The 25,569-nt window shown below is 36.4% G+C and overlaps 1 protein-coding gene across 1 annotated transcript; it reads right to left on the reverse strand.

Annotated features, from left to right (window-relative positions):
* Positions 1–5,470: 5,470 nt before the first annotated feature.
* Positions 5,471–23,286, reverse strand: EXO1 (exonuclease 1). Its single transcript, XM_062488939.1, has 13 exons — positions 23,126–23,286; positions 20,650–20,769; positions 19,639–19,762; positions 18,760–18,897; positions 18,336–18,548; positions 16,762–16,949; positions 15,816–15,912; positions 15,013–15,229; positions 13,811–14,063; positions 11,791–12,271; positions 11,234–11,305; positions 7,856–8,049; positions 5,471–6,017 (listed from the first exon to the last, which is right to left on the reverse strand). The coding sequence occupies exons 1-13, from the start codon at positions 23,284–23,286 to the stop codon at positions 5,876–5,878; spliced, it is 2,400 nt and encodes a 799-aa protein (XP_062344923.1). The 3' UTR covers positions 5,471–5,875.
* Between the last annotated feature and the right edge of the window lie 2,283 nt (positions 23,287–25,569).

The raw sequence follows: 25,569 nt of genomic DNA on the forward strand, positions 1-25,569 counted from the left end.
CAAAAAGAAAAAATTTCCAATAAAAATTGGGATGGAACTACTAACACCCCAGGAGATTTTCTTGCTGATCTGAAAAATGAAATAAAAACCCAAATGAAAATAGAGTACTGCTACATAGAAACTTAGCACTAATTATGTTCAACTTGGTTGCATTCAGCAACTAGCATCCTGTCATCCTAAGTGGGCATGACTTACTGCAGGCACTTGTTTAATACAAAAATCTTCCAGACACCTAGAAAGTTTATTGTTAAGGCTTCTGAATCGGCCTAGAAGTTACAGCTTATATAGAGAGTCTACTTGTGCTTTACATCTTTACAGATACCAGTACTAAATTTTTAAACTGAAAATGTAATGTAGCCAGAAAACTCTATTAAGCCTTTAACCAACCTATTTAAGGAAAATTACTCTAGTCACAAGATTGAAGTTCCCCTGCTGTGTATTTTTCATTACTTCCTTCCCAATCTATAGTTGCTATTTTCTGTTTTGCAGAAAAAGTGTTCATAGTTTATGGGCTGACATCCCATCTTTCCTAAGTTCTCCCTTCTCTAGACTAAACAATGCCAATTCCTTCCACCCTCCCTCATACTGCCTTTTAGACTGTTGCTCATTCTTTTTACTTCTTGTTGGACTGTCTCCAGGGCATCTACATTTTTCTTCAAGTATGGTGCCCAAAATAGTACTCCTTGCTACTGCAGAGTGTCAAGGAGAGTGGAAAAAGCACTTTACACACCCTGCATAAAATGTTTGTACTTCAGAACTGCTTTATTTGGCTTAAATTTGGTGATACTTAGTGCTGGGAGCTTTTTGAACAGTTCAGCTGAAGATGTAGGTTTAGAGAGTCCTTCCTTGTAAAAGCTGGGTTCAGGTATAGATTTGTGCTCAGGGTCCTAAGACCAGAAATTGGTAAATATGTCTTTTCCTTTACTACAAGGCATGCCAGCAAATCAGGAATAAGCTCTGATTTACTGTGCAAAATGGTCCCTATTTTCAGATCCTCAAGCAGGCTCACAAGGCTTTCAGATATGGATGACAATTATCTTATTTTGTGTTTAATTAACATAGCAATAAACAATACCCAGCTTTCAAGTCACAGGTAGTGAAGTGAATTCATAAGAGTCTTGCCCACAAGGAGCACACTGAGCACCCAAGCCTTCTGAGCCATGCACTTTACACAGTAGAAAGCCTTGTTACTTCTGTGAACCTTAAGGCTGAAGCACTGTTTCATGAAAGGCAATTGAATACCTGCTAACTGGATTTCACAATTAGCTTTAAAACTTTACATGCAGCAATGTGTTATGTACTATTTATATTTGGTTATGAAAATTGTCAGTTAATGCTCTAGACTAGTGTAGTCTAAATATCCATTCTAATAATTGGTAACACCTCTCCTACTCTTACTTTGCTGTGTTTCCTTGAATTGTGCTGTATTTTTTGAAGAGAATTTGGAACAGATCTTAATGAGATTTTCTACCAGAATTTGAAGGACTTTGTCTTTCAAATACTTGCCAGAGACCAGTGGCCTATTACACCTGGTACTGGGCAAACATGAAACAAATTCAGCAAGTTGACCTGGTGTTTTTAAACACCTGTGGTGATCCAGACATCAGTGAGTCTCAGGTAAAATAGAACTTTCTGAGGCATCTAGTCTCACAGTCTCTTAGTGCTTAATTATAGCTGTATAACTTTGCATGGGAAAATAAAAGTGGGGCTGCACATCAAATATTGTCCTTTGCTACGGAGAAGGAGAGGTAGAATAAGTATGTTTTAAATAACTGTTCCACTTTCATGCCATCACTATGAAGCAAGTCTAAAACTTAAAAGAGGGAATAAAAACAGAAAGTCATAGCTGTAAATTTCAATAGTCAGTGTTCCCTTGAAGACAAATAATGACATCAGTGAGCTAACTTCAAGGCTGAGTAAGATTAGAATAATAATCTATAACCTGGAAAATTACAGAAATCTTCAGTGGACTGTTTTGAAGACAGACCAAACAGTCAGTCATTCATTTTGGGGAAATTGCTACTGCAGTCTATTGTAACCTTTCCAGAAAATTCACAAAATTCCTCATCTCCGCTTGTCACTGCTGTCTTAAAAAGCAGATTAGCAAAAGGCATTTTTGATGGTTTCATATATAAATAAATCAAAATGCAGGCTAGGGCAAAGAAGGGAAGCCTTTCATGTTGCTTTTGCTGAGAAAACAGCATAATGGCAGCAAAACCCCAAAAACAACCAACCCCAAAACTACACTTTGACTACTACAACTTATCTGTTATGCAAGCTTTTATATATTTTAAAGAACTGTTTAAAAAGAAATCTGAGGATATGCAAGAGATACATTAGTAAAAATATGCTGATATTTAATATGTAGTTTGTATTTATTCAGCTAAGCACTGCCAGTAGGTATGTTTTTTTTCTTCTCCTTCAAATCCATCTGAAACTGACTTAAAAACACTGACCCAAACATAGGAGCATGATGGTTTTGCATGCCTGAAGCTAGTAATGTAGTGAAATCAAACTGGGTAAAATCCACGTTAGCATGAAGAAAACTGACAGTCTCTTGGTTTTTATTGTCAGACAGAAATTTGTCCCACAGATATCACTTCAGAATTCTGGCACTGGCAAAATGTGCATGCCAGACACAAGAAACCAAGAAAAATAAGACAAACCACAGAAACCTCCAAAATTGTATCATTTTTATAGTTTAGTGAGAAGATGGATGTTCTCACTGTGACTGACCTCCAAGAAGTAGACTTTTAAGCCGATACAAATATTAGCTTATTTAAGCCTCTGAACATACATATATAATATTGGACACAGGACAATCCAGCTTAGTTTTCATCATATTTTAGACCATTAACTGAACTCTATTTTACTTAGCAATTTACCTTATTAAAAAAACAACCAAACAACAAAATTCACCAAACAAAAACCCACCAAAAATGTTCAATGGCTTCTTGTACTTAGCAACCATAATAACAGAAACGGTGTTCTCTATATTTAAACTAGAAATTACTTATAAATCAATACTTATGTTATTTAGTTCTACCTAAAACATTTTTTTAAATATCCATTGTAATTCAGGTGAACATTGAAAGTCATCATGTTTGCTAATGAAAATGGCTTTTGTACACTAAAAAGTTAGCATTAGCTAATTTAAAATGGTCTTCATTTGAGAAAAAATGGTGAGGTGAAACATCTAAAATTGTATTAGTTTAACAGAATTAGCAAATTGTTAAAAAAAGAATGTTAATAGCTGCTAATTGACCTCAAAATATCATTATTCACATGCATTCGTAAAAATTACTCTACTGTATTGATTTATGTGAGAAGGAATAAAAATATTTAAGCAGAAACATTCAGTTGAATTTGGAGAAGTCACCTAATAGTTTCAAAACCATGACTGGATTTGGATGATCACTTTCCCACATTAATTCTCTGTGATACTGAATATTTATAGGTCATATGAGAATTCTGATGAAGGAATGGCTAGCCAGCACTTTCAAAAGTGAAACTTGATTAGACCACCGTTAGTAAATGTAGTTTTTCTGGGCCAGATTTACCCTTTTAATATGGTATAGCAATGCTATCCATTTTGCAAGAATACTCTGAAGTCCTGCTGATAAAATTAGAAATTTAGTTACAGGCATTAAAAAGGTATATTTAGTATTTTATATGAGATTATAAAGCAAGCAACACAGTCATGCCTCTTTGCCATTTGCTTTCAATTCCTCCTACTCACTTCTTATTTTCCAACTACTCAACTTTTAAATACCAATATTCTTCCTCCATGTGTTTTTTTTCTTTTTCTTTTCATCTTGTTATATTTTATCCTCCCCAGGCTATTATAACCTGTAATAATTTTTCCTATTCTGATACTTAATAATTTTTACTATAGAATATTACCCTACCCTATTAAACTCAGGAATAAAGTCTTGCACCAACTCATTTGCATTTATGTTATTGTATCTTCCATAGAGCAAACAGTAACTCAAAAAGCCCACATTAAAAGAATAAAACTTGAATGCTGTTATATACTTACATGTATTACATTATATTTAAATGTAATGTAACAGATGCCTCTTCTCCTGAGAAGAATCCTCTGTAACGTGTAGTCAGTAATCAAGACCTCCAAAACATAAATCAGGAACTAGACCCAAGTATTTTTAAGAAATCTGCTTTAAGAACATACAATGTAGCTTGCACATAAAATAATCCCTTAAAATCACCTGTCCTTGATAGCACAAAAAGTAGCTTGTCTCCTCTTATGATGATCCACTAAAGCAGGAACAAGTGGCCCTTTGATTGAAGAGGCAGGAATAAGGCAAGGATGCACTGTACAAAATAACCTTGCAATTCCCACACCAATAAATAAGCAATGGATGAAAATAAGCTATTTTTATGTTTTCCCTTCAAAGATTCATTCTGTCATTTTTATTACATTTGTAGGAACACAAATTCATCCTAGGCAATAGTTTTATGACTGGAAACACAAACATCTATCCCTGGCCTACATTTGTAACATCATACCCGAGATAATTCTTACTGAAGATCAACATCAAAAAACCTGCTTTTCAGCAGCAAGGATTTTCTAGTGGTGCACGTATGACAGAAAGCCTCTCCTAGAGCATCGTTGCTTCAATTCCTTGTATCCCATACCTTCAACACAAATGTAAAAATAAGAGGGCTGATCACACAAATGTATGCATAATATTCTTTTAAGCAGCTTCTTTGTAATTTAATTAAGCTGGTCACTTTAACTTCATAGATGGACATTCTCTTGGAGACAAAAAAAAAAAAAAACTACATTGCAACCTAAACACCTGTGCCTCTCATAGGTAATTTCAAACTTGAAACTCTTGCAAAAAGTTCAAAGGCTGAGGGAAAGTATTAATCTCAGGAATGGAAAAATACATACTTCACAGGTAAGGATATCTTTTTGTATCTCTATCTGCTGCAGAAATACTAGCCATTCCTAAAGATAGAAAAGATTCAAACATACCTTTACAGTGACCCAAATCCTGATTTGCAAGGTAGAAATCTGAAATGCCATCATACTATTTAATGGTAATTGAGTCAAACACAACAAGGACTCTCGTCTCCTGCATTCTTTCTCTTTAGTTGAACACTGAAGTTAGGCCTGTTGTGATGACAATGCTATTTTGTAACCTTACCTCTGAGGACTGGCATTTTTTGCTGTCTGTTGTTGGAGAAGAATATAAATGTGAAACAGACAGGTTAAACAGAATACATTAATAGAATGCTATCCAAAAATATACAATGTGAGAATATGGGGACCAGATATTTGTGATAATCCTTTCTGCAGACCCCAAGTTATTCCCACCACCAACATGACTCTATCAAACAGAAAAGCCAACTGTTGAGAGAGCAAATATTCATTTAGAGGGAAAAGAAATAGTTATCAGAGTTCTGGAAGTATATTGCAGACTATTATGCACACTTAACAGCAGTTTTGAACCTGTACTGAAACCAGATTAGTCTCAAGAGGAAATAATTATTAAAGAGAGGCGAAAATGATTAATTATTACAAATTAAGACACAGACTTGTTTTGCTGCTCTTGTAGAAACCTGGACTGTAGGTGATACCTACATAAAATGCCCAGGGGCATCTAAAAGTGTTTGAAGAAAAATTTAGCATGGGGACTTTGAGTAGGAGAACAGAAGAATATGAATAAATTCCAGTCAGTATAGAACTGTATCTTTGAATTCATGCTTTTATAAAAGAGATGATAAAATCACTAGTCAGACTAAAGTACACTGCTGGTTTTCAAATCATCTTTTATAATACTGATGTAATATCCAAAAGGTAAATTTTGACAATGATTAAAAATCCATCCTATCATGAACAGCATGCAGTTCATTGGAATATAGCTCTCTGAACATGACTATGTTCCAGATGATTAAAGATTTCTTCTTCTGTTTCTGGAGTGAGCTGTATATTATCTTTGATTGGAGACAAAGGATCTGACTTTCTACAAGAAGGAAGTTTTTCATACTCTCTGCACAAAAAAAAAAAAAAAACAAAAACAAACAAACAAAAACAAAACCAAAGAATGTTATGAGCATTTTGTGTTTCTAACCACAGGCCTATAAGAATATACAGGTTAAAACAAAGCAAGACCCCTCACCTAGCTACCCACTCCATCTCTGGATAAGTACAAAATAAAAATTTCTGATGTAAAGTTTTAATTTCAATACAACTGAACAACTTCCCTGAAAGTGCCAGAATGACAGCTGTTACCTTTATTTATCAAAGACTGTATATACCCCATCCTACATTGGGTTGTACATGCTTTCTTAACATTTAAGTCTTCTGAATAAGCATAATTTTATATGTATCTCCTGTGAGCCTTGACATTAAGGCAGAACAGATTAGTATCCTACATGATTTATTTGCCATAAGGTAATGTAATTGTTAAAACATAAGGCTAATTTAGAAACATCTTAAAATTTGGGGAAAAAATAAGAGCTAAGCAAGTTGTAGCAGCAAAAAAAAATAAAAAATCCCAATTTGTGAAATATGTTGAGAAAAAAAATCCCCTAAAACCCAGTAAACTATTGCTTACATAAAAGTAATGGATAAATATACATCCACAGTATAAATACCCAGAGGTTACAAACCAACCAAAATTGGATGGATAACATGTACATGGTGGGAGCCAATTATTGCAGCCATCAGTAGAGAGTGCTACCTAGGCTCACACTGTTCTAATCTGCCTGTATTCTGATAAATCCAAATTTATGAATTTCTTCTCTGTGAGCACCCCTGGTTAGACATTGTCAAATAGAGGCCAAGCAATAAATACATAAGCACTTTCACTTCCTCCTTGAAACTGTCAGTCATTCTTACACCCCAAAAAGGAAGATAATAAAAAGGTAAGATTTCTAAAAATGTAAATACCATAAGTAATTTTTTAAACAGAAACCGGTTTTGTGTTTATAATAACCTACCCTACAGCCCAAACTTACTAAAATACATTCATCTGAATTAACACATGCTCACCAATATCAACATTTACTGCTCAGTGCAAAGAATACTTTTGTCCTACTCACATTTAATTTCAAGTTAGTGAAAATAATTTTATTTAAATAAGACTTATTTATTCAAAGTTGAGATTGTTACTTAAAGCTGGGAAAACTTCAACACCTGGAGTTTTTATCTGAGTCCATGGAGATAGTGTAAGTTAGAATATCTATACTTCATGTTCAGTTTTATTTTTTTTTTAAATAATAATCGCCCTTGAAGCTATTTGCAGAAACTTCAAGTTAGACAAGTATCTCCACAAGGAAAAGTAACAGCATTTTATAATGTGCAAGAATGTCTCTTGTAACCAGGTACTCCAGCTAACAGAAATATTCCATCAATTAACCATCATCTTGAAAGCAGAACACTTCTGACAATCAGCCATTCCAAATGTGAGGGAAACAGAGTTAAATAGAAGCAGTCTTGTACTCAATTAAGTTTAGCAACTTTAATGCAGCTTTTGCATTTAGCTCAAGAAATTACTTTTCGTGTTTGATGGCAAACAATGGCAATGATTTTCATATCAACTATGATAAACTAAATGTAATTATCAATAAAATTCAGTAAGTGAATTTTAGCTGAGAGTTTTTCTTGGTTACAAAGGAAAATGTAATTATAAGAACATATTTACCAAACACCATGCTTCATATTTACATCAAGCTTAGGAAGCTATAAATTGTATGTAGAAAATATCCAATCTTGCACTGTTATCGTTATGAATTGTATGGAGAACGTGTGTAGAGATTGCTTTGAAAATTGTTGCTTTGGGAAAAAAGCATGCAGTGTACTAAGAAAAGGGTTAAAACAACTCACCTTTTAAACTGGAAGCTTTTCCAGAATTCACCAATAGTGGATTGCAGCCCCAGCTTATTTTCAGTATCACAGTCCTTTCTCTTCTGCACAGGTGACAGTTTCCTGCTTAGTCCACTTACTTTCGCTCGTATCAATGGCTTGAGCTTTGTTACCATATGTGACCTTTTATTACTGGATTTATGTAATCCAGGAACCTGTGGGATTTTAATATACCAGTACACATAGTTAATATGCTAACCTGCAAGCAATAGATATCACACTGCAAAACTTATAATCAAAAAAATAAAGTGTTTTATACTGTGTTGAGATAATGCAACCTGAAATGCCGCAAAGTATATTTAGATAATCTAAAACCTAAAAAATGGCATTTCAAACACAAGTCATACTGTAGCTCTAAGAACTGACAAATCAGCTTCCATAAGTCTTCATGTTAAGGTTATAAATACTTATTTCTTTTGAGTGCAATTTTTAAAATCTACTGAATATTTATTTTTTCATCTGTTTGAAGACTACTTGTTATGCTGTCATGCAGTGCCATCCTTTAGAATTTTAAGAGAAAACTCTCTGGTATCACTCCCTGTGACACTCAGATTTCATGAAGATGGATCCATAAGCAAGAGCACAGGTAACAGTATGATGACCCCAAGGATCATTAGACCTCCAGCTGGGCCTTCTTATCCAGTTTCTATACCAGGAGCTCAGAAAAGCAGTGCTTGGCCAGAATCTCTCTCTCTTAAATGCAACCAGACTTAAGCTGGAACATCTCAGCAGCCTTTTCTTCAAAGGGAATTCATAGCTTAGATCTTTCTGAAACATAACAGCATTTTGCCATTCCCCCACCACACACACACGTTTGTTATACATTATTTTGCACCTCAAATACTGTGTTTGGTTTTGGTCCCTATCTACAAGAAATACATTGAGACACTAGAACGAGTCCAAAGAGTGACAATAGAGCTGGTGAAGGGTCTGGAGCCCAAGTCTGATGATGAGCAGCTGAGGGAGCTGGTGGTGCATAGCCTGAAGAAAAGGAGGGCCAGGGGCAACCTTATCACTTTCTACAACTGCATGAAGGGAAGGTGTAGCTAGGTGGGGCTTGGCCACTTCTTCCAGACAGCTAGGAATAGGACATGAGGAAATGGCCTCAAGTTGCACCAGGGGAGGTTTAGATTGGATAGTAGGAAAAATTTCTTCCTGCAAAGGGTTGTAAAGCATTGGAACAGGCTGCCCAGAGAAGTGACAGGATCACAATTACTGTAAGTGTTCAAAACTGTGTAGATATGGCACTTCAGGATACAGTACAATGGTGAATGTGGTAGTGCTGGGTTGACAGCTAAACCTGACTGCAAAGGCATTTTCCAACCATAATGATTCTATTATTTAAATGACATTAATATTAATTATTAATTATGCTACCTAAATATATTAACCAGATCTTGGTATTCCAAGGAGGGAAAAAAAGTGTTTAGAACATAAGCTAAAAATTGGAACAAAAATACTAGGAAGAATAAAATAAAATCTTAAACCCACCTGCTTTATAGTATTTTGCTCTTCATCTATCACCTCAGTCTTTTTGCAACATGTGAAGTCACCCAAGTCCTACATATCATTGTAGTACTGAATTATGTAAGAGCTATAACTTAATTTAGCTAACCCAAAAGTAGGCAAAGCTGCATGGTGAACACCTGTTAAGAAATTTAAATCCAGAGCAGAATGCTCTTTTCCATTATCAGTATTAGCCTCTTTGCTGGGCTCACAGCAACTGTGAAAAATAATTAGCAGTAAAAACCACAGCTGAAATAGTATCACAGAAAAAGAAAAACCTTGAGGTCTTAGGGAGCTTGGTATCACATAGGCATTTTTAGTAAAAAGCTTCTACTAGTTTTGACATTAAAATTGAATAGGTAGCACTTCACATTTTGGATTGGAACAGTAAGAACTGAATTTTTCAGATTGCCTCCCCCAGTTATTAAATTTCTCTAAGTAAACCTACATAACTGATATTCAGCTTACTAAAATCAGAATAAATTATGCATTGCATGATTAACTGCTTCTTCCCTAAATCAGGAACCAATTTTCCCCTTTGGTATCTTCTACTGTATTTAACATCGGCAAGCACTTCCCTCGTTTTATACTTGTTAGGATGTTTATTAGGATCCTGCAAGACTTTAATAAATTCTAAAAGAAAACTTGAGCCAAAAGTGGTGCTCCTTATCTCTACCTTCCCTTGCATATGGTCTACAACTCACTGGGTCCAAGAGTCTGCATGGGCTCAAGTTACAATATGACTGAGTTGGTGGTTGTGGTTGTCAGGTTACTTTTTGGCCAAGCCAGTTTTCTGATGTAATTCTTGATAATTATTAATACCAGCACATAAAGGAAGAAGAGATAATTTATGGCCATGAAAATAAATGGTGGAAACCCTCCCACTAGCCACTTGCTTTAAACTAACCCTATGGTCCTCACAGATTTTCAGCAGTTTTTGTTTCCTGAAGGGCTCCAAGCTTGGAGTTTTATTTTTATATGATGCTTATATTACATCAGTACCTCCATAATGTGATCCCCTAATATTTCATATATTAATTCTCCCAAATATACCCTCTAAGTTGAGCAAAATAATGTAAAACATATTAAACACAGTCTTAAATCCAAAGCATTAAGATTTCTGAATGCCGGGACAATTTCCTTGCTCAGTCTTGTTGAGGAAAAGCAGGAAAAATGTTAATGTTCCAAAATACAAATTAACTTTTTCCTTAACAAATAAGTTCCTAATGATGACCACAAGATGTCACTATTTCACAAAACACACAATATTCTTGTCTGGCCTGGAGAGAAGCTTGTGATTTTTAGTCTGCCTACAAGAAAACTTTGTAGAGGGCATACATAGAAGGATGAAAACATCTGCCTCTTACTTACTCATCTTTTGGCCAATTCCAATGCCAACAGCTAAGGAGTCAGAGCTGTTAAAAGTCTTAGAAGTCTTTATTAACGAGACAAATATATTAAGCTCTCAGAAATGTTCCAGAGACAAAGAACATAAGTTTATTCTTAGACATCCAAGCAAACACAGAGAAGTCAAATTACAGTTGTATCTTGTGACTGTATCTGGATTGTAAGCATTATTGCAATTTACATCATAAAACCTGAAGTGGGTTTTCTTGGCTTACTTTACACCTAAGTGTTTAAAATCCCCAAGCAATTTGCAGCTCTTATCAATCATAAGTGGTTACATTTCACCCCAGCTCCAAGGTAGATGAACAAGAATACAGCTTTGTCTTGCCAACATTTGCATTGCTCAAGTCTTTCATTACAAGTTCCAAAATGTAGAAACAAATTTTCAGAGTTTAGGGAAGCTCAAAAAGTTAAAAGAATTCTTACCTTGGTCTTTATGATTGTATTTTTTTTGTTAGTTTGAACAGCAGAAAGCAGCAGAGACCGAGAATCAGATTCCTTCAAGAGAAAATTGATCTGGTTTTAAAACAGGTTGTCTTTTCCTAAACATAATATATGTTTTCATATCTACATGTATATACTTTAAGCTACAATGTTTCCAGCAGTTCTAAGAACTCATACAAAAACCTGGGCTTATAGCAAGCAACACTACAAAGGCATGCATATGCTTCTGAAAGCACTTCAGGGTATAAAAGTAGAGAACAAAAGGTTACCTACCAAGTGTTTTCATGCGGCACTGCAGTGATAACAGCAGAAAGATTCAAGACAAAGTAAAACCAGAGAACAGAATTCTATTTAAGCTAGTATGTCAATCCATTCTATACAATTATGTTAAGCATTGACATGAATATGATCATTCTGTGATTCTAGTTAGAGACAAGTTTTGTTAGCACAAACTTCATAATCTGTGGGGCACTATTCTGAAAAGGAGACTTTACTCCATAATTTCTTTTGTAAGTTAAAGGGAAAACAAATGCTGAAACAATGTCTAATTTTCTTACCTTTGCACCTGAGCTGTTGTTGGACACTTGAAGGATTTCTGAAGACTCCAAACTGCATTCTGACGGTTCACAAGACCCATGAGACTCTGATGACTGTTCCAGTTCTATTAAGGGGGAGGACTCCTCCAATTCATCACACACTGCCCCATTAATCTGATCTTCCTGGGATACAATGCAGTTGTTTCTGTGCTGGTGAAACTGCTGTGAAAATACAGCATGAGATGGACCAAGATTTCCCGAGTTACTTTTGAGGCTGCTAAACCACTGGGAACAACTTTTCTGCTTTTCTCCAGGAGGTGTAAAGACAATCTGTGATGATGTTTCTACATTTTCAGAAACTGAAAAATCTCCAGCTATATGTTTTACTTCCTGTTTCTGGCAATCCTGCCCAGCATGTTGAATTAGATCATCATCTTTCTTCTTTGCTCTACTGTCAAACATAACTGCATCATTGCAGAAAAACCTAAAAAAGAAAAAAAAATGTGAAGGCAAGGGGGAAGAAAGCTACGCAAATGAGTATGTCCTCACCAATCATTGTCTCTATCCATCACTTTTATTTTCAATGCATACTTGCAGGCAAATTATTTTGGTAATGGGAAGTCTCTCAGGGAGACATGCAGAAAAAAAAAAAACCAAACAGTAAAAAGCATGTAAAAATGTCATTGTTTGACTGAAATACTAAAAAGATTCTTCACCTGAAAGGGAAACATCTAGAAATCCTACAAAATTTAAAAATACATTAATTAATGACAATAAAGCTAGTAGTGAAATACTTCGGCACCACTTATCAAGGAAAATACAACCCTATTACTTTTTTTCTATGCTATAGCAGCAGATCCTGAGATTACTGAGCACAGATTTAGAAAAGAACCTCTCACCAGTGACTGCTCTTGATTTTCGATGCAATAAAAAAAAAAAACTTCCAAAAACTTTCAGTTCAGAAATGTGTGCTTTAAAACTAAGGTATTAAGACTGCTCTGTAAAACTGCCCTGCTCAAAAATATTCAGATTATTTAAGATAAAAATTACAGAATGATAGACTTAATTGTGATAATGTTTTGTAAAACAAATTAAAGTAGTTGTGGCCAAACGTAAAAAAAAAAATCCCCAAACTAACAAAGTCCCTGTTCTCAAAGTGCTGCTGCAGAGATCAGCAGCATCAGCTGAATGGGCTGGGATAAGAATAGGTACTTGTCAGAGTATAAGCAGGTTTAGCTTTACTGAAACAAACAAAAAGCCCTGTCAACTTAAGTCGATGTGTTAATTAACAGCTTACATGTTTGCCACAAAGTAGCTACCCTGGAAAAAAAATCCCAGCCAATTCCTAATTAACTTTGATATCCAAAGATATTGCATATTCTCTTGAGAGCGACTAAATTGATCACAGAGCTGGAGCACCTCTCCTATAAAGACAGGATAAGAAAGTCAGGGCTGTTCAGCCTAGAGAAGAAAAGGCTCCAGGGAGACCTTATAGCACCTTGCAGTACCTACAGGAGAGCCTACAGGACAGCTGGAGAGGGACTTTTCACAAGGGCATGTAGTGACAGGACAAGAAGGAATGATCTTAAGTTGAAGGAGGTTGAAATTAGATACTGGGAAGAAATTCTTCACTGTGTGGTGAATGTGAGTGTGGTGGCACACTGGAACAGGTTGCCCAGAGAAGTTGCAGATGCCTCATCCCTGGAAGTGCTCAGGATCAAGCTGGATGGATCTCTGATCAGTCTGGTCTAATGAAAGGCGTCCTGACAATGTCAGGGGGGCTGGAACAATATGATTTTAAGGTCCCCTCCAAACCAAACAATTCTACGATTCTCTCATGAATCAGTCTCAGTCTTCACTTCTGCAGTAAAAAATGAACATTATCTGTCTCACAAATATACAATACAGTTGCATAAAAAAGTTTGAGGTAGCATTTTTACCATGTTCAGTATTCAGGCTATTTTAGCAACCAGGACAGCAAATAGTATTTTGCTGCTTATAAAAACATGTGACATAAGCATACCTGCTTCTTGTTCCTGGAACAATTACAGCATCCTTCTCTTTGTTTTTCCTTTGTAAAAAGGAAGCAAATTTATTTCTAACTCTGGGTAGGGAGTTAGAGCTTTCTTGAGTGATGGAAATTCCTGGAGAATCATAGCTTTGTATTGCTGACACACTCTTTTGTGCTTCACCATCAATATTCTCCTTCTTGATTCTTTTTGTTTTTGAAAATGAATATTGCTTCAACAGATCTCCATCTGAGACTTCTTCTGAATCTAAAGACAATTTAAGCATCACTGAAGAAACACATTCTACATTTAACCAGTTATGAGATAACTAAAGATGACATATTTACTCTCACAGGCTTAAAAACATCACTAAGGTCTGGTAAGAAAACTATTGACAATAGAATTTAGATGCTTTTAACACCATTGTTTTCTAGTACATAGCCTCAAAAATAACTCAGTGATAAGGTAGATGGAATAAAGGCAGACAACTACAATGAAACCACATTTCATTTACAGGAAGGTTGCTAAACTACCTACAGACTTTGATAAGCGAGGGAATAGAAAGATACCAGGAATAACAAAGGAAAAACAAATAAAGCCCCAGCAGTATAATCAAAAAGCAAAGAAATCAGAGGAAAACACCTAACATAAAACACAACAGGAACAAAAGATTGCCTCCTATTACAAGACCACAGTTTTTTTGAGCACATATAACTCAGGTGGTATAGAAGACAAGGTATCACACATGCACTAGAGGAAGTGGCAAAGTTGGCATAAAGAACACCTATACAGGGGATAGAGGCAGCACAGTCTGAGTACAAAAAACATTCTTTATGTTTTCTGTCTGGCCTAATATCAATGCCAGGAAAGGACAGGCTGCTTTATCTTCTTCACAAACCATTTTATGACAAATTAAAACCAAAACTATATCAAAATACAGACTGTATTAAACATAACTTGAAACTGAAACCAGCAGTGTTTTATAGGAAACCTAAGAAAGTTAGAATCAAGTCCTGTTTAAAGTTTGCTGTCACCCTTAATCATTAACTATGCTTTAATATAATGGCTTGTTAATCTTGTAGCTTGTTGAAAACAGAATACAGACAATAACATTCAGGAGCTAAGCCTCTAAAGCCTTATACCATAAAGTACAAGATAAAATCCTTTCTTTTCCCACAGCCTTCTACCATTACGCATATACTTAATATAAACATACCACTCCTTGGCCTTTTTGCCAAGAGTTCTTTGCCTGCAAGCTTTAGTCCTTTAACACTAATTATTTTCTCCATGCCTTTGGTTATTGTTTTCTCTGGGAAATGCATTTTAGGAGGAGCAGGATCTTCAGTGGGGCCAAACTTGTATTCTCTGCTCCAAATGCTATTGACATGATTATCACGTTGGTCATTCCAGCCACAACTTCTCTGCTGCACAGGCTACAAAAAATAATTAAAAACCAAGACACAGGTTTATAATCTTGCCTTCTGTATATGATTTCCTGACTTAGCATACAAGGAAGGAAATGTTGACATTTGTACATCCAGTGACATACTCCACATAAACCTTATTTTTTGTTCCCACAATTCTCATGCTTTTCATACTTTTTGTTGCGCTCCCATGATGGCTTCATTTCAATATGGCACAAGTGACTAACTGCCCATCTCAGACCAAATTTAAAGTTTAAAATTCAGTTCTATTCAGGAAACAATTTCAGATTATTCTTGGAAGAAATACAGAACTCTCTGAGAATTTTCTCTTTAAACCAGTTACTTCTGTAAACAGATTTAAAGCCTTACCAAAAAAGTCTGAAAGTAAAACAGATATTAAAGTCAAATGCCATGAAAAATAAGTCTTTACCTTTAAAAGGAGTGAGAATTATGTGTGTGGGAACAAACAGGTTCTGTAGTACCAGAATAGCTTTCACTGACAGTTCATTTGTGGATAGCATTCAATCACATTTTCCCATTAACATTCAGATTCACATCAAATTCTTAATATCTAACTTCATAATAAAGACATTACCTGTGCCATGTCGGGGTTATAATTATCAATTTGTTCCATTGTATTGATATCAATATTGCCAATAGCAATTTGAAAAGCAGTATCATCACCAACATGTCTGATCCCATCATAGTAAAGGAAAATATCAGAATATTACATTGTACTTCAACAAGTGCACCTTGAAAGTTAGAACAGCCACTTTCCCATTTTTCAGCTAAAAAGTATGGCTAGAATATTAACCCAAAGGATTAATACCACTACTCCTAGCTCAATCTGATGTAACAGGAATTGTAATAGACCTTTGGCAAATTGTGAAAGTCAAAATTAAATCCTTCAATTATCAGCAGGAAAGGCAGCAACTTTCTCCTTCCTAATTTCTGCAAATGCCAGAGATTAGATGACTTGAACATACAAAGCTGCTAACCACTTTAACAGTCCCCTCTCTTCCTTCATTTTCCTAATCTTCCATGTTGAAATTCATATTGCACAGATGTGGCAAAATGCTACCTTCCCTATAGGAAGAGGGATCTCGTAAAACAGGAAATGCTAAGATTAGAGACTGAGTTGAGCACAAACTGCAAGAATTAAACTGGAAGAGATTATAACACAACACAGGCAGAATCTCAAGACAGCCATAAAGCAGTGAGTTCATATTTAAACTGCATTTAACAATTTGTTTTCTAAAGAAAACAACCAGATCAATAACTTGTGCCTAAAACCATGTATCAATAATAGGTAATTTAGTTACCCCCTGCTCTTTAAGAAAACGTATTAAAATCAGAGCAAAGGAGAAAAGAAGAAAACCTCCAAAAAAGTTTAAGACTGCAGAAAAATCAGGCTTCAGTCAAAGCAGGGTTGCAACAAAAAAAACCCAACAAAACTAAGTATACTACAGATGACCAAATTTTAAGATACCATATCAGCTCACCCTTATTTCCCCATTCTGCTGTTTCAACACAAAGGATACCGTCCTGCATAAGTTAGTGTTTCTGGGTCAATATCATCTCCATATGCATTCAGAGGAACTAACTTTCTGTTGACAGGATCAAAAACTAACTGATACAGGAATGTATTATTAGCTCGTGTAAAACCCTGTATGTATTCTTCTGGTACTGTTATATTTGTCTTCAAGTACTGCCCCATTTTCTTAATAACCTGTCAAAAAAAAGAAATTACTCAACTGTTTTAACTGGTCACATGAAAGGTTAAATACACTACAACTATTAATTATCTTTGCTTGTAAATAAATGTAGAATGAGTGTCCTATTGCAACAAGTAGATTCAACTTAAAAGGGGAAGGAAAGAAAGTAGAACTTTGTACATTACTTTCCCACTCAAATTGTCTACAATTACATAAATAACAATTCAATTTTTTAATCTCCTTCTTTAATAAATAAATCAATACAAAATGTGATCAGAAAAACAGATAATCTCCTTAAGGTAGATTTATTTAAAGCAATGCACATCAAATTTTTATTCATATTATCAAGACATATACACAATATGTTGGTATTCTTATAATGGAAAAAAAAAAGCAAAACTAACCAGAATAAACCCTGAAATTTTGCTCAGAAATACATTAAAGCAAATAATGATTTTCATGGGGAAAGTTCAAAGCTCCCCTTTTACTTCCTCAAAAGCCAAACCAGTTGCTTTGATGTCAGCTCTATATGATACAAAACATTTTAAAATTAAAAATCATAGTTCTTTGTCTGTGAGAGAAAAAATAAAATACACTAAACCACACAAGTAATTTATGAAAGAAGATAACCCACTAAGTTAATTAAAATGCATATTGAAATGCTTTTCTGGATTAGATTTACCTGCCTCTCCCTGTTCTGCCTCCAGAACAGTCCCATAAGGTATTCTTCTTATTAGCTCTTAACCCCACTCCTCCCTTACTACCCACACAGAAGAAGTTGTGCCCACCCTCTTAGCATCTGTATTTCCCAATACAATATTTGTTTTAATTCCATACATTGGCCAAGAAAAAAACCACCCTATATTGATTTGTTTTGCATCATATCATACTTTTCTTCCATACTGTTTTTAATACAGAAAGAAAATTAGTATATCCATCCATGTCTGTATGCCATTAAATAAGATTCCCAGTCTCTGCCCCTCCCCCACACAGATAAATCTGCACTTATACAAAAGTAACAGTAACAGTAACATCGACCAGTTCTAATAACTAATCGGAAGAAAAAGCAGTGTGGGGGGGGTGAGGGGGTGGGGAAGGGGGGAAATCAAGTCTTACAATAAAAATTGAGTTTCCCTTCAAACAGAATAAACCCTCAAAAGATTAAAACAATTCTTTACCTAAGTTTACTTCAGTATATTTCTTAGAAATATGTAACAGCTCCAACAATTGAGTATGTTTAGTTCAGCATCTTTTTTAAGCACAGGTAAGAAAATACTTTTTAGTATTCTCCTCAAAATGGAGGAAGTCAAGAACCCTTCATATTTTCAATTCAGTGTTAAATTTAATATATACAGATATAGGCTACCAAAAAACAAAACACAAAGCAAAATTGAGTTTACCTTTATAATATCTGGATTGTTAGCTATTTTTAGTAACTTGCATGCTTTAGCTAACCCAATTCCATGAATTGAAGGGAGGTAGTCACAACCAGAAAGAATACACATGTAGCGGAATTTCTCTTCTGTAAATACATTTCCAAGTTGCTTGCAGTTTCCTAGTCGAGTTTGATCAATCTCTAGTCCATTTCCAAACTTGTCAATTTTCAGAAACACCTGAAAATCAAGAGAAAGTAGAAACAATTTTCACCCATGTAAGGTGGTTCACTGCACTTGGTGGAAACAGGAGAGGCAAAGTGCTAGTCTCTTCTGTTTCCCACATTTTCTGCAGAAGAGTTAATCCATGCATCAAACATATTTGGCAACTTCAAACTCTGCTTCTCAGATATCAGCAAGAGGTAAAGGTTAATATTATTTTCTTCCATACCTTTTTACATCCAAAAGCCAAAAGATCAGAGTCTTCAGTAATTATAGCTTGAACCATGCCAATCTTATTAAGATAAGCTAGCTGAGCATCAGCTTCATAAGGAGCAACAATACAATCAACTCCCTGGGCCCGTGCAGCCTGTACATAAAGAAGAAGCATACAAGTACTGTGCATTAACTTTCAGTATGACCTTAAGAGATCTGAAAGCATAAAAATCTCTCCATTAAAAAGCCAAAACCATGACCTTTTTAATCACACACCCATCCTACCCCCAGTAAGAGTCCAGTACTTCAGAGTCAAAAACTCAACTTTTAAGCAGTTTAGAACTACATACACTGGTTTACAAAAACAACCTTTCCTGTAACACTACTGCCACTGCATCTGACCACAGGTGACAGCTTCAAACTCATCCAAGCTATATTCCAGACAAAGGAGAACAGTACTACAACAAACTTAATACTTTTTGATAAAGACCCTATGACTGCATTGAAAATCTAACTGAAAACTATTAGAACAATTTTAATCTGCCAATTTTTTTTCTGTAGTTCATGCTCAGAAACTAGACAAGAGAAAAAAAACACACAAAAAAAAAGATTATTTTTTGTGCTGCAAAAGTAAAATGGGTGTTACCAGATTCAATTCATAGTGGCAGGAAGAGATGTGTTTTGTTTGACACACCATAATTATTTATACAAATGGGCACAATAAACTTCAAGTTTGTTACTTGTGCCCAATTAACACAATCCAATAATATGCAGTACAATTAGAGACTAAGCAGGTGAGAATACTTTCCTATATAGAAGAGGCAGTGACGTAGCCACAAAAATGCAGAGTAGGATTTTTTTTCAACTGGCATTATCAATACAGTTGGCAACTTACTTTAATAACTTCATGAGCCATAGCATGGGTAATATTTACACTGCGCCCAAAACATTCTCTAGCTTCAGACAGTCTCCCTTCCTGCAACAATTGTTTCCCCTTCAGAAGACTGGCTTGACGCCTCCTAAAAGAAAGGCAAAAATATCCACCAATCTCAGATTATTTTTCACTTAAAGACCAAACAGCAGAAGGGACTAAGAGAGACAGGTAAGAAAGGGGGGGAAAGTTGCAACACCTTCCAGATCTGGGCTACTTCATAATTTTTTAAAACAAAAGAATAACTAGGTCATTGCATTGAGAAGGACAACTGGATTTGAATGTGGAAATTGACAGTATGTTCTCAGAAGACAGTGACCAATAGGAACTGAAATCAGCAGTGTAAAAGAAGAAATGCACCCACTCAGCTGGCAGTAAAATAGATTTAATAGAAGTTGGGAGTATCTGACACTAGATACTTATTGATTTAAAGGACAGAAAATCAAATTTACTTAATTTCATAAATCGGAAATTGTTCATTTCATGCTGAAGGAAGTGCATGTCTCATGAGAATTCATAAATAACAACCACTACTGAAAAATTCTCACAGCTTCAGTGAAAAGTCCCATTTATAGGGACCTGAATCCAAATTTGAAACAAGTTGATCCTGTTAGTTGCAGAGAAAGATGAGGAAAGGGGCGCTATTTTTAAATAAAATTATACTGGGAAAAAATATTTTTGGACAGAGATCAGAAGTGTGGGTAAACGAAAAGCTTCTAATACATTACAGGAACTACTGCTCAAAGGTTTACTTCCTTCCTCTATAAAATGGCTTTCATTTATGAAGTGCATTTCTATTTTTGGAATAAAACCTCTAAGAAGTTTGTATGATTTTAGATGTAAATGTAAAAATATCACACTATATTGCAGGGGGGTTTACCAGAGCTGACTTCTTAGCTGAAGTCTGAGGGTTTTTGATTTTTACTGTAGTGATAAAACTGCATTGCTTGCAAATCAATACAGTTCAGTACTTACTCTCGTCGTGCCTTCTCCACTTCCTTCTTAGAGGGTAGGGTACATCCATCAAATACCAAAATTGGCTTAATTCCAAATGAGAGGAGCATATGCACAAGTTTCATACAGAAAGCTACATAACTGTATCAACAATAACAAAAGTAAGAAAAAAATAAACTTTATTGTTAACCACAAGTCCATTACATATTTTGCAGTTGCAGGAAAGGAGAACTGTAAGTTTAGGACTAACTATTGCTCAAATATTATAACAGGCTATATATTCCCCCAATATCACAAAAAACTAAGAACACTTGAATGCAGTTTAGTTGGGTTTTTTTCAACCAAGAGAAAAAAGTCATCTCCCAATTCAGAAGTGAGCTGACTGCACCTCTCTCTTAGATGAAATAAGAATTCAAGAGTAATTAAGTTGATTTTGCTACATTAGGATTCAATACTGACAAAAACTTAACCAGATAAAACATGGATTGTCTTTTTACTTTCAGCAACTCAGTTAATAATGGCGAGGGGTACAGGAAGCAGTCAAGCACAGTACATGAAAGGCAGACTAAATGAACTTTTGTAGAGCTGGAAGTGATGGGATTATTTAATCTCTCCTTGTAGTACTATCCACTCCTCTTTCCAGATAATGGCTATATCCTACAGACAAGACACACAAACTTAACTTCCCACACTAAAAATACAGACACAGCACTGAAAGATTCCAAAAGACAAAAAAGTTCTCCCTCTCTACAAACTGTGAAGAAGGTATACGGCCCAGGAGGGAATCCTCCACTGCCTTCAAAGCCCATCCCTTGAAAAAATATTTGTTGGTGTTCCAGATGTTACTTATCCCCTCTTAGCTCTCATCTTCTTTTTATTTCTACAGATCTGTACGAGATCATTTTATCAGTACAGAATTATTTAGCAGTACAGAACTAAAATCTAATAACTGCTACAAATAAACATTAAGCAAGCACATTGTAGCAATGCTCAAAGAAAAAAAATACATAGTTTTTTAATTTTCTCAAAGAAAAAATATTTTTTTTTTAATTTTAAGGACACTTAAAACAGCAAGAGCAACCTCATCAACAGAGGGAGGGAGGACGAGAGTGGAATTTAGAAGCATTTAGAATGAATTGATATGAGCACTAAGAAACTGGATTTAGAGCTACTGAAAAATAACTGATTTTTGAAAGACAGGAGCAAATAGCACTGTAGCTAAATAATACCTACATCCAGATAAATTTTAAAGTATGAAAGGATTCTACACTATAGTTAAGGTGCCAGTCTAGAATTGTATGTGCATGGAAACAAGATTTACCCATAAAGTATTCATGTATTCAAACCCAACCATTCCAAAGTTCCCTATCACTGAATATTTCTCCTGACAGTCAATTTTTTACTCAACTGAACTATATCCTATTCTCAGGACTCTGAGGAAACTCCACTGCGTTCAAGGCAGGGCTGGACTGAAACTCCACAGTTCTTCAAATTAACATGAGCAACAGTAAACACTTGAATCCATTTGCAAAGCCTCTCTCTTGCCTCCAATCAAACACTCGATGGACCCAAGGTCCTCTGGGTGGTGCTAATTAATAGGACAAGAGACAGCAGGCAGAAACCAAACCACAGGAATTCCACTGGAATATAAGTAGAACTTCCTTCCTGTGCAAGTAAGCAAGCACTGAAACAGGTTGGCCAGAGAGGTTTTTAAGTCTCTTGCTTCTCTGGAGATATTTGAAAGCCATCTGGACACAACCCTGAGTAATGTGCTCTATGGGAACCTGCATGAGATGATATCCAGCAGTCCCTTCCAACCTTGCCTATATCCAATCTTCAACAAGACTTCAACCTACATTTCCAGAGATGGGCAAGAAATGCAAACCTGATCTAAGGTGTGGAGTTGAATCTGAAATATGACCACAAATATGACCAGTTTTTGTTCTTCTCCTTCCCTAGAAATAGAACTGTGTGAATGTGTTTTAGAAAAGCTACTTTAACTAAAAACGTATACGTTAAGCAAAAAATCGTACACCTTATTCAGAGCACAACACATCTCTAAAAATTCCTTGGCTTCATCACAACCTTTGTCACAGCAGTATTTACAAACTCTCTTTGCACACAAAAAAGGTGTCTCAAAATAATATTAAATTCGAAATTAGAGAATTGCACGCACAGAATTTCATGAGAGAAATCAGATTATAGTTGAGACTGAAACATGCTAGGAAAGAAAACCCTAACTGATACAGCCTTGGGTACTCTAATAAAAATATTTTAAGAGTTTTCTCCCCAATATATACCTTAATATTTTTTTAAATTTTGCACAGTCGGAAAGCTGTTTGTTTATCGCCAAAAATTTCCATTTGTAAAGAGTTCAGCTCAGAATTCAGAAGCAACAGTAAGAAGCCAAACTACAGCAACTTCGTTTTCAGTTCAAGAAACACCAAATCAACAAAACTTTAGCTGGTAAAAGGGTCGAGACTTAAACGTGACTTACAGATCCGTGGGCTCTCCTCGGGCCAGCTTCTCAGCACAAGCATAGGCGCCTTTGTGCAGCCAGCAGTAGGTGTCCACAGCCACCGTCAGCCCTTTGTACTTCTTCACGTGCGAGGGCTCGGCAGCCTCCTTGATAAACTGGAGCAGGCCCTGGATCCCCATGATGCGGCAGAGCGGGGGGAAAAAGAAAGGAGCGAACACAAAGCCGAGTGCTTTATGCTCTGGATCGCCACTCTTGATCCGTGCTGGCGGGCCGTCAGCTCAGCTCAGCTCACAGACGGGGCGCTGGCCCGCGCCGGGGACACGAGAAGCTCCTGCGGGTATCCCCACGCATCCCGCTCGGGGTCGCCTCCCCACGCGTCCGCGGCGGCTGCAGCTCGTTGTGGACCGGCACTGCCGGGAGAGCGGGACGAGAGAGGGTAACGCAGGAGGGACACGGAGATTCGGCCCCCGCTCTGCCCCGCCTCGCTGGGGCAGCCGCGGCTCCTCCGGCCCGGCTCGGCTCGGCCACGACGCGCGGCTGCCGCCCCGGGGCTTTCAAGCAGCGCGCGCTCAGCGCGGTGGCCCCGCCCCGCGCGCGTGGACTACGATCCCCATGGTGCTCCGCGCGCGAGGACTACGATTCCCATGGTGCTCCGCGCGGCCCCGCGGGCTGGCGCGGATCGCTGGCTGCCAAGGATCGAGTGAGGGACAGATGTTATTGTCGCAGCACTGAAATCCCGGGGCTGATGTCAGAACGGATGGACAAAGTTACGATTATGTGGTACAGGTTCTTTTTCTTGACAGTTAACGTAAGGGTTTGCTTGCAAAAATAAAAACTGCAGTAAGGAGTAAATTTGGGCCAGTATCTACCGGACAACAGATTCTTTTCCTACATGTCATTTTGAAGTCTGTACAGTTCTTAGATACTTTGACTCGGTGACACAGTCGGATGACTCAGTCAGCAGTGTAAAAAGCAAAGTTTAAAATCAAAGCATTCTGGAAAGAGCACATTCGAATTACAATTCATCAACTCAGAAATGCATATAAGTAACTTAGCCACAGTGATAGCATAAGATGTTTTAATGTTGAAAATATTGATTGAATTCTGCTTTGCCAATTCTTTTTTCACTCCATGATTCTGACTATGTACGACACACTCCACAAGTTTTCAATCCAACTGGAGTTAGAATTCTGTTTGGACTGTGTTCACTTCTCTTTAAGAGTATGTTCTTCTATCACTTGACACTTTCTATCAAACTGCTCATGGGAAGAACAGTAATCAGAGTCGACAATGTAATGTATCAATATAATTAAAAAAATCTTATGTGCAATTCAATTTAATATACTTTCAATTGTTTTCTGCAAAATATGTTAAAATAGTGCTAAGGTGAACCTCAGAGTCAGAAGCGCTGGAGCCAATGAACTTGCATTGAAGGAAGCCAGAGCTATAGAACTCTTGACCAACTCAGAATTTCCTTTTCAATTCCTTCACCTGAAAGGATGGATACTTTGGAATTGAAGGATTAGTGCAACATGCCTTAACATTCAGTTTATTACAAATATCTTCAGCCATGTATGAACCAGTATGACCCACCCTCATGACATCTCATAACCTCTATATAATAACAGAAGCTTGATACCATAAGTCAAAGGCTTTCTTGGTTTCAGTTGAGCTATCTTGACTTAAAACTGGCCTAAAGATACCAATCTTTAAATTCAACGGTGTCTCTTGGAAGAAAGCTGTCAGGTGGTAAGATGGTAACATTTTGGTGAGCTATTCCTTTGAAGAATACCATGGTATTGCAGTTTTATATCCCATAGGTACCAGATGAAACGGGGAAGCAGCACCACGTTATGGTTAGTTACTAGACTTGTAATACAGGCAGTTCTTTTCTTTCACAAGTAGTTCCTGTATCAGAAGAGCTGGTAAGGCTAGAAATTACTATGCCAAATCTGTGCTATGTTTTTTTTTTCCTTGAGCAGTTTTGTAATGGTGACTTGCAGAATACATTTTAAAGAGATTTTAAAGGGAAGTAGAAAGTATAGCAGCAACATTTTGTTTTCTTTGCAACTGTTTTCTGTCATGTAATAAAAAAAAACCAGAAGAGCCATTCTGAGTATAGCCCTGTTGACCCCAACAGAAATTTGAGCTAGGTGCCCAAGACAACAACACTGAAGTAGCTCTAGAACTTCTCGTTTCTCAACTCACCTCTCCTAAAGAGAGGAAATGGGATCACTATCTGATGTAAACACCTGACTTTACACAGACAAGTAAAGCAAAATTAAATTTGTCCCCACTGTGCACTACAGTGGGCAAGGACATCTTACAGATTTTTCTTAAACTTCCTTCCACGCACTGTTTGGCACAGCTGGGAAGTGCCTTCATGCAGTAGATTAATACACACAGAATAAAAACTAGCACTTTGCTGAAGCTCACAATCAGACCATCAGCTTTGGTGATAT

This window comes from Cinclus cinclus, chromosome 3 (genome assembly GCF_963662255.1).
Source record: "Cinclus cinclus chromosome 3, bCinCin1.1, whole genome shotgun sequence".
Taxonomy (NCBI): domain Eukaryota; kingdom Metazoa; phylum Chordata; class Aves; order Passeriformes; family Cinclidae; genus Cinclus; species Cinclus cinclus.

Coding starts and splice junctions, on each gene's coding strand:
- EXO1 (XM_062488939.1), bottom strand. CDS start 23,286: ATGGGGATCCAGGGCCTGCTCCAGTTTATCAAGGAGGCTGCCGAGCCC. Junction 11,306..11,790: donor AGGTAAGAAAATTAGACATT/GTTTCAGCATTT, acceptor TTTCTCTTGAAG/GAATCTGATTCTCGGTCTCT. Junction 6,018..7,855: donor AAAAGCTTCCAGTTTAAAAG/GTGAGTTGTTTT, acceptor TTTTTTGTGCAG/AGAGTATGAAAAACTTCCTT.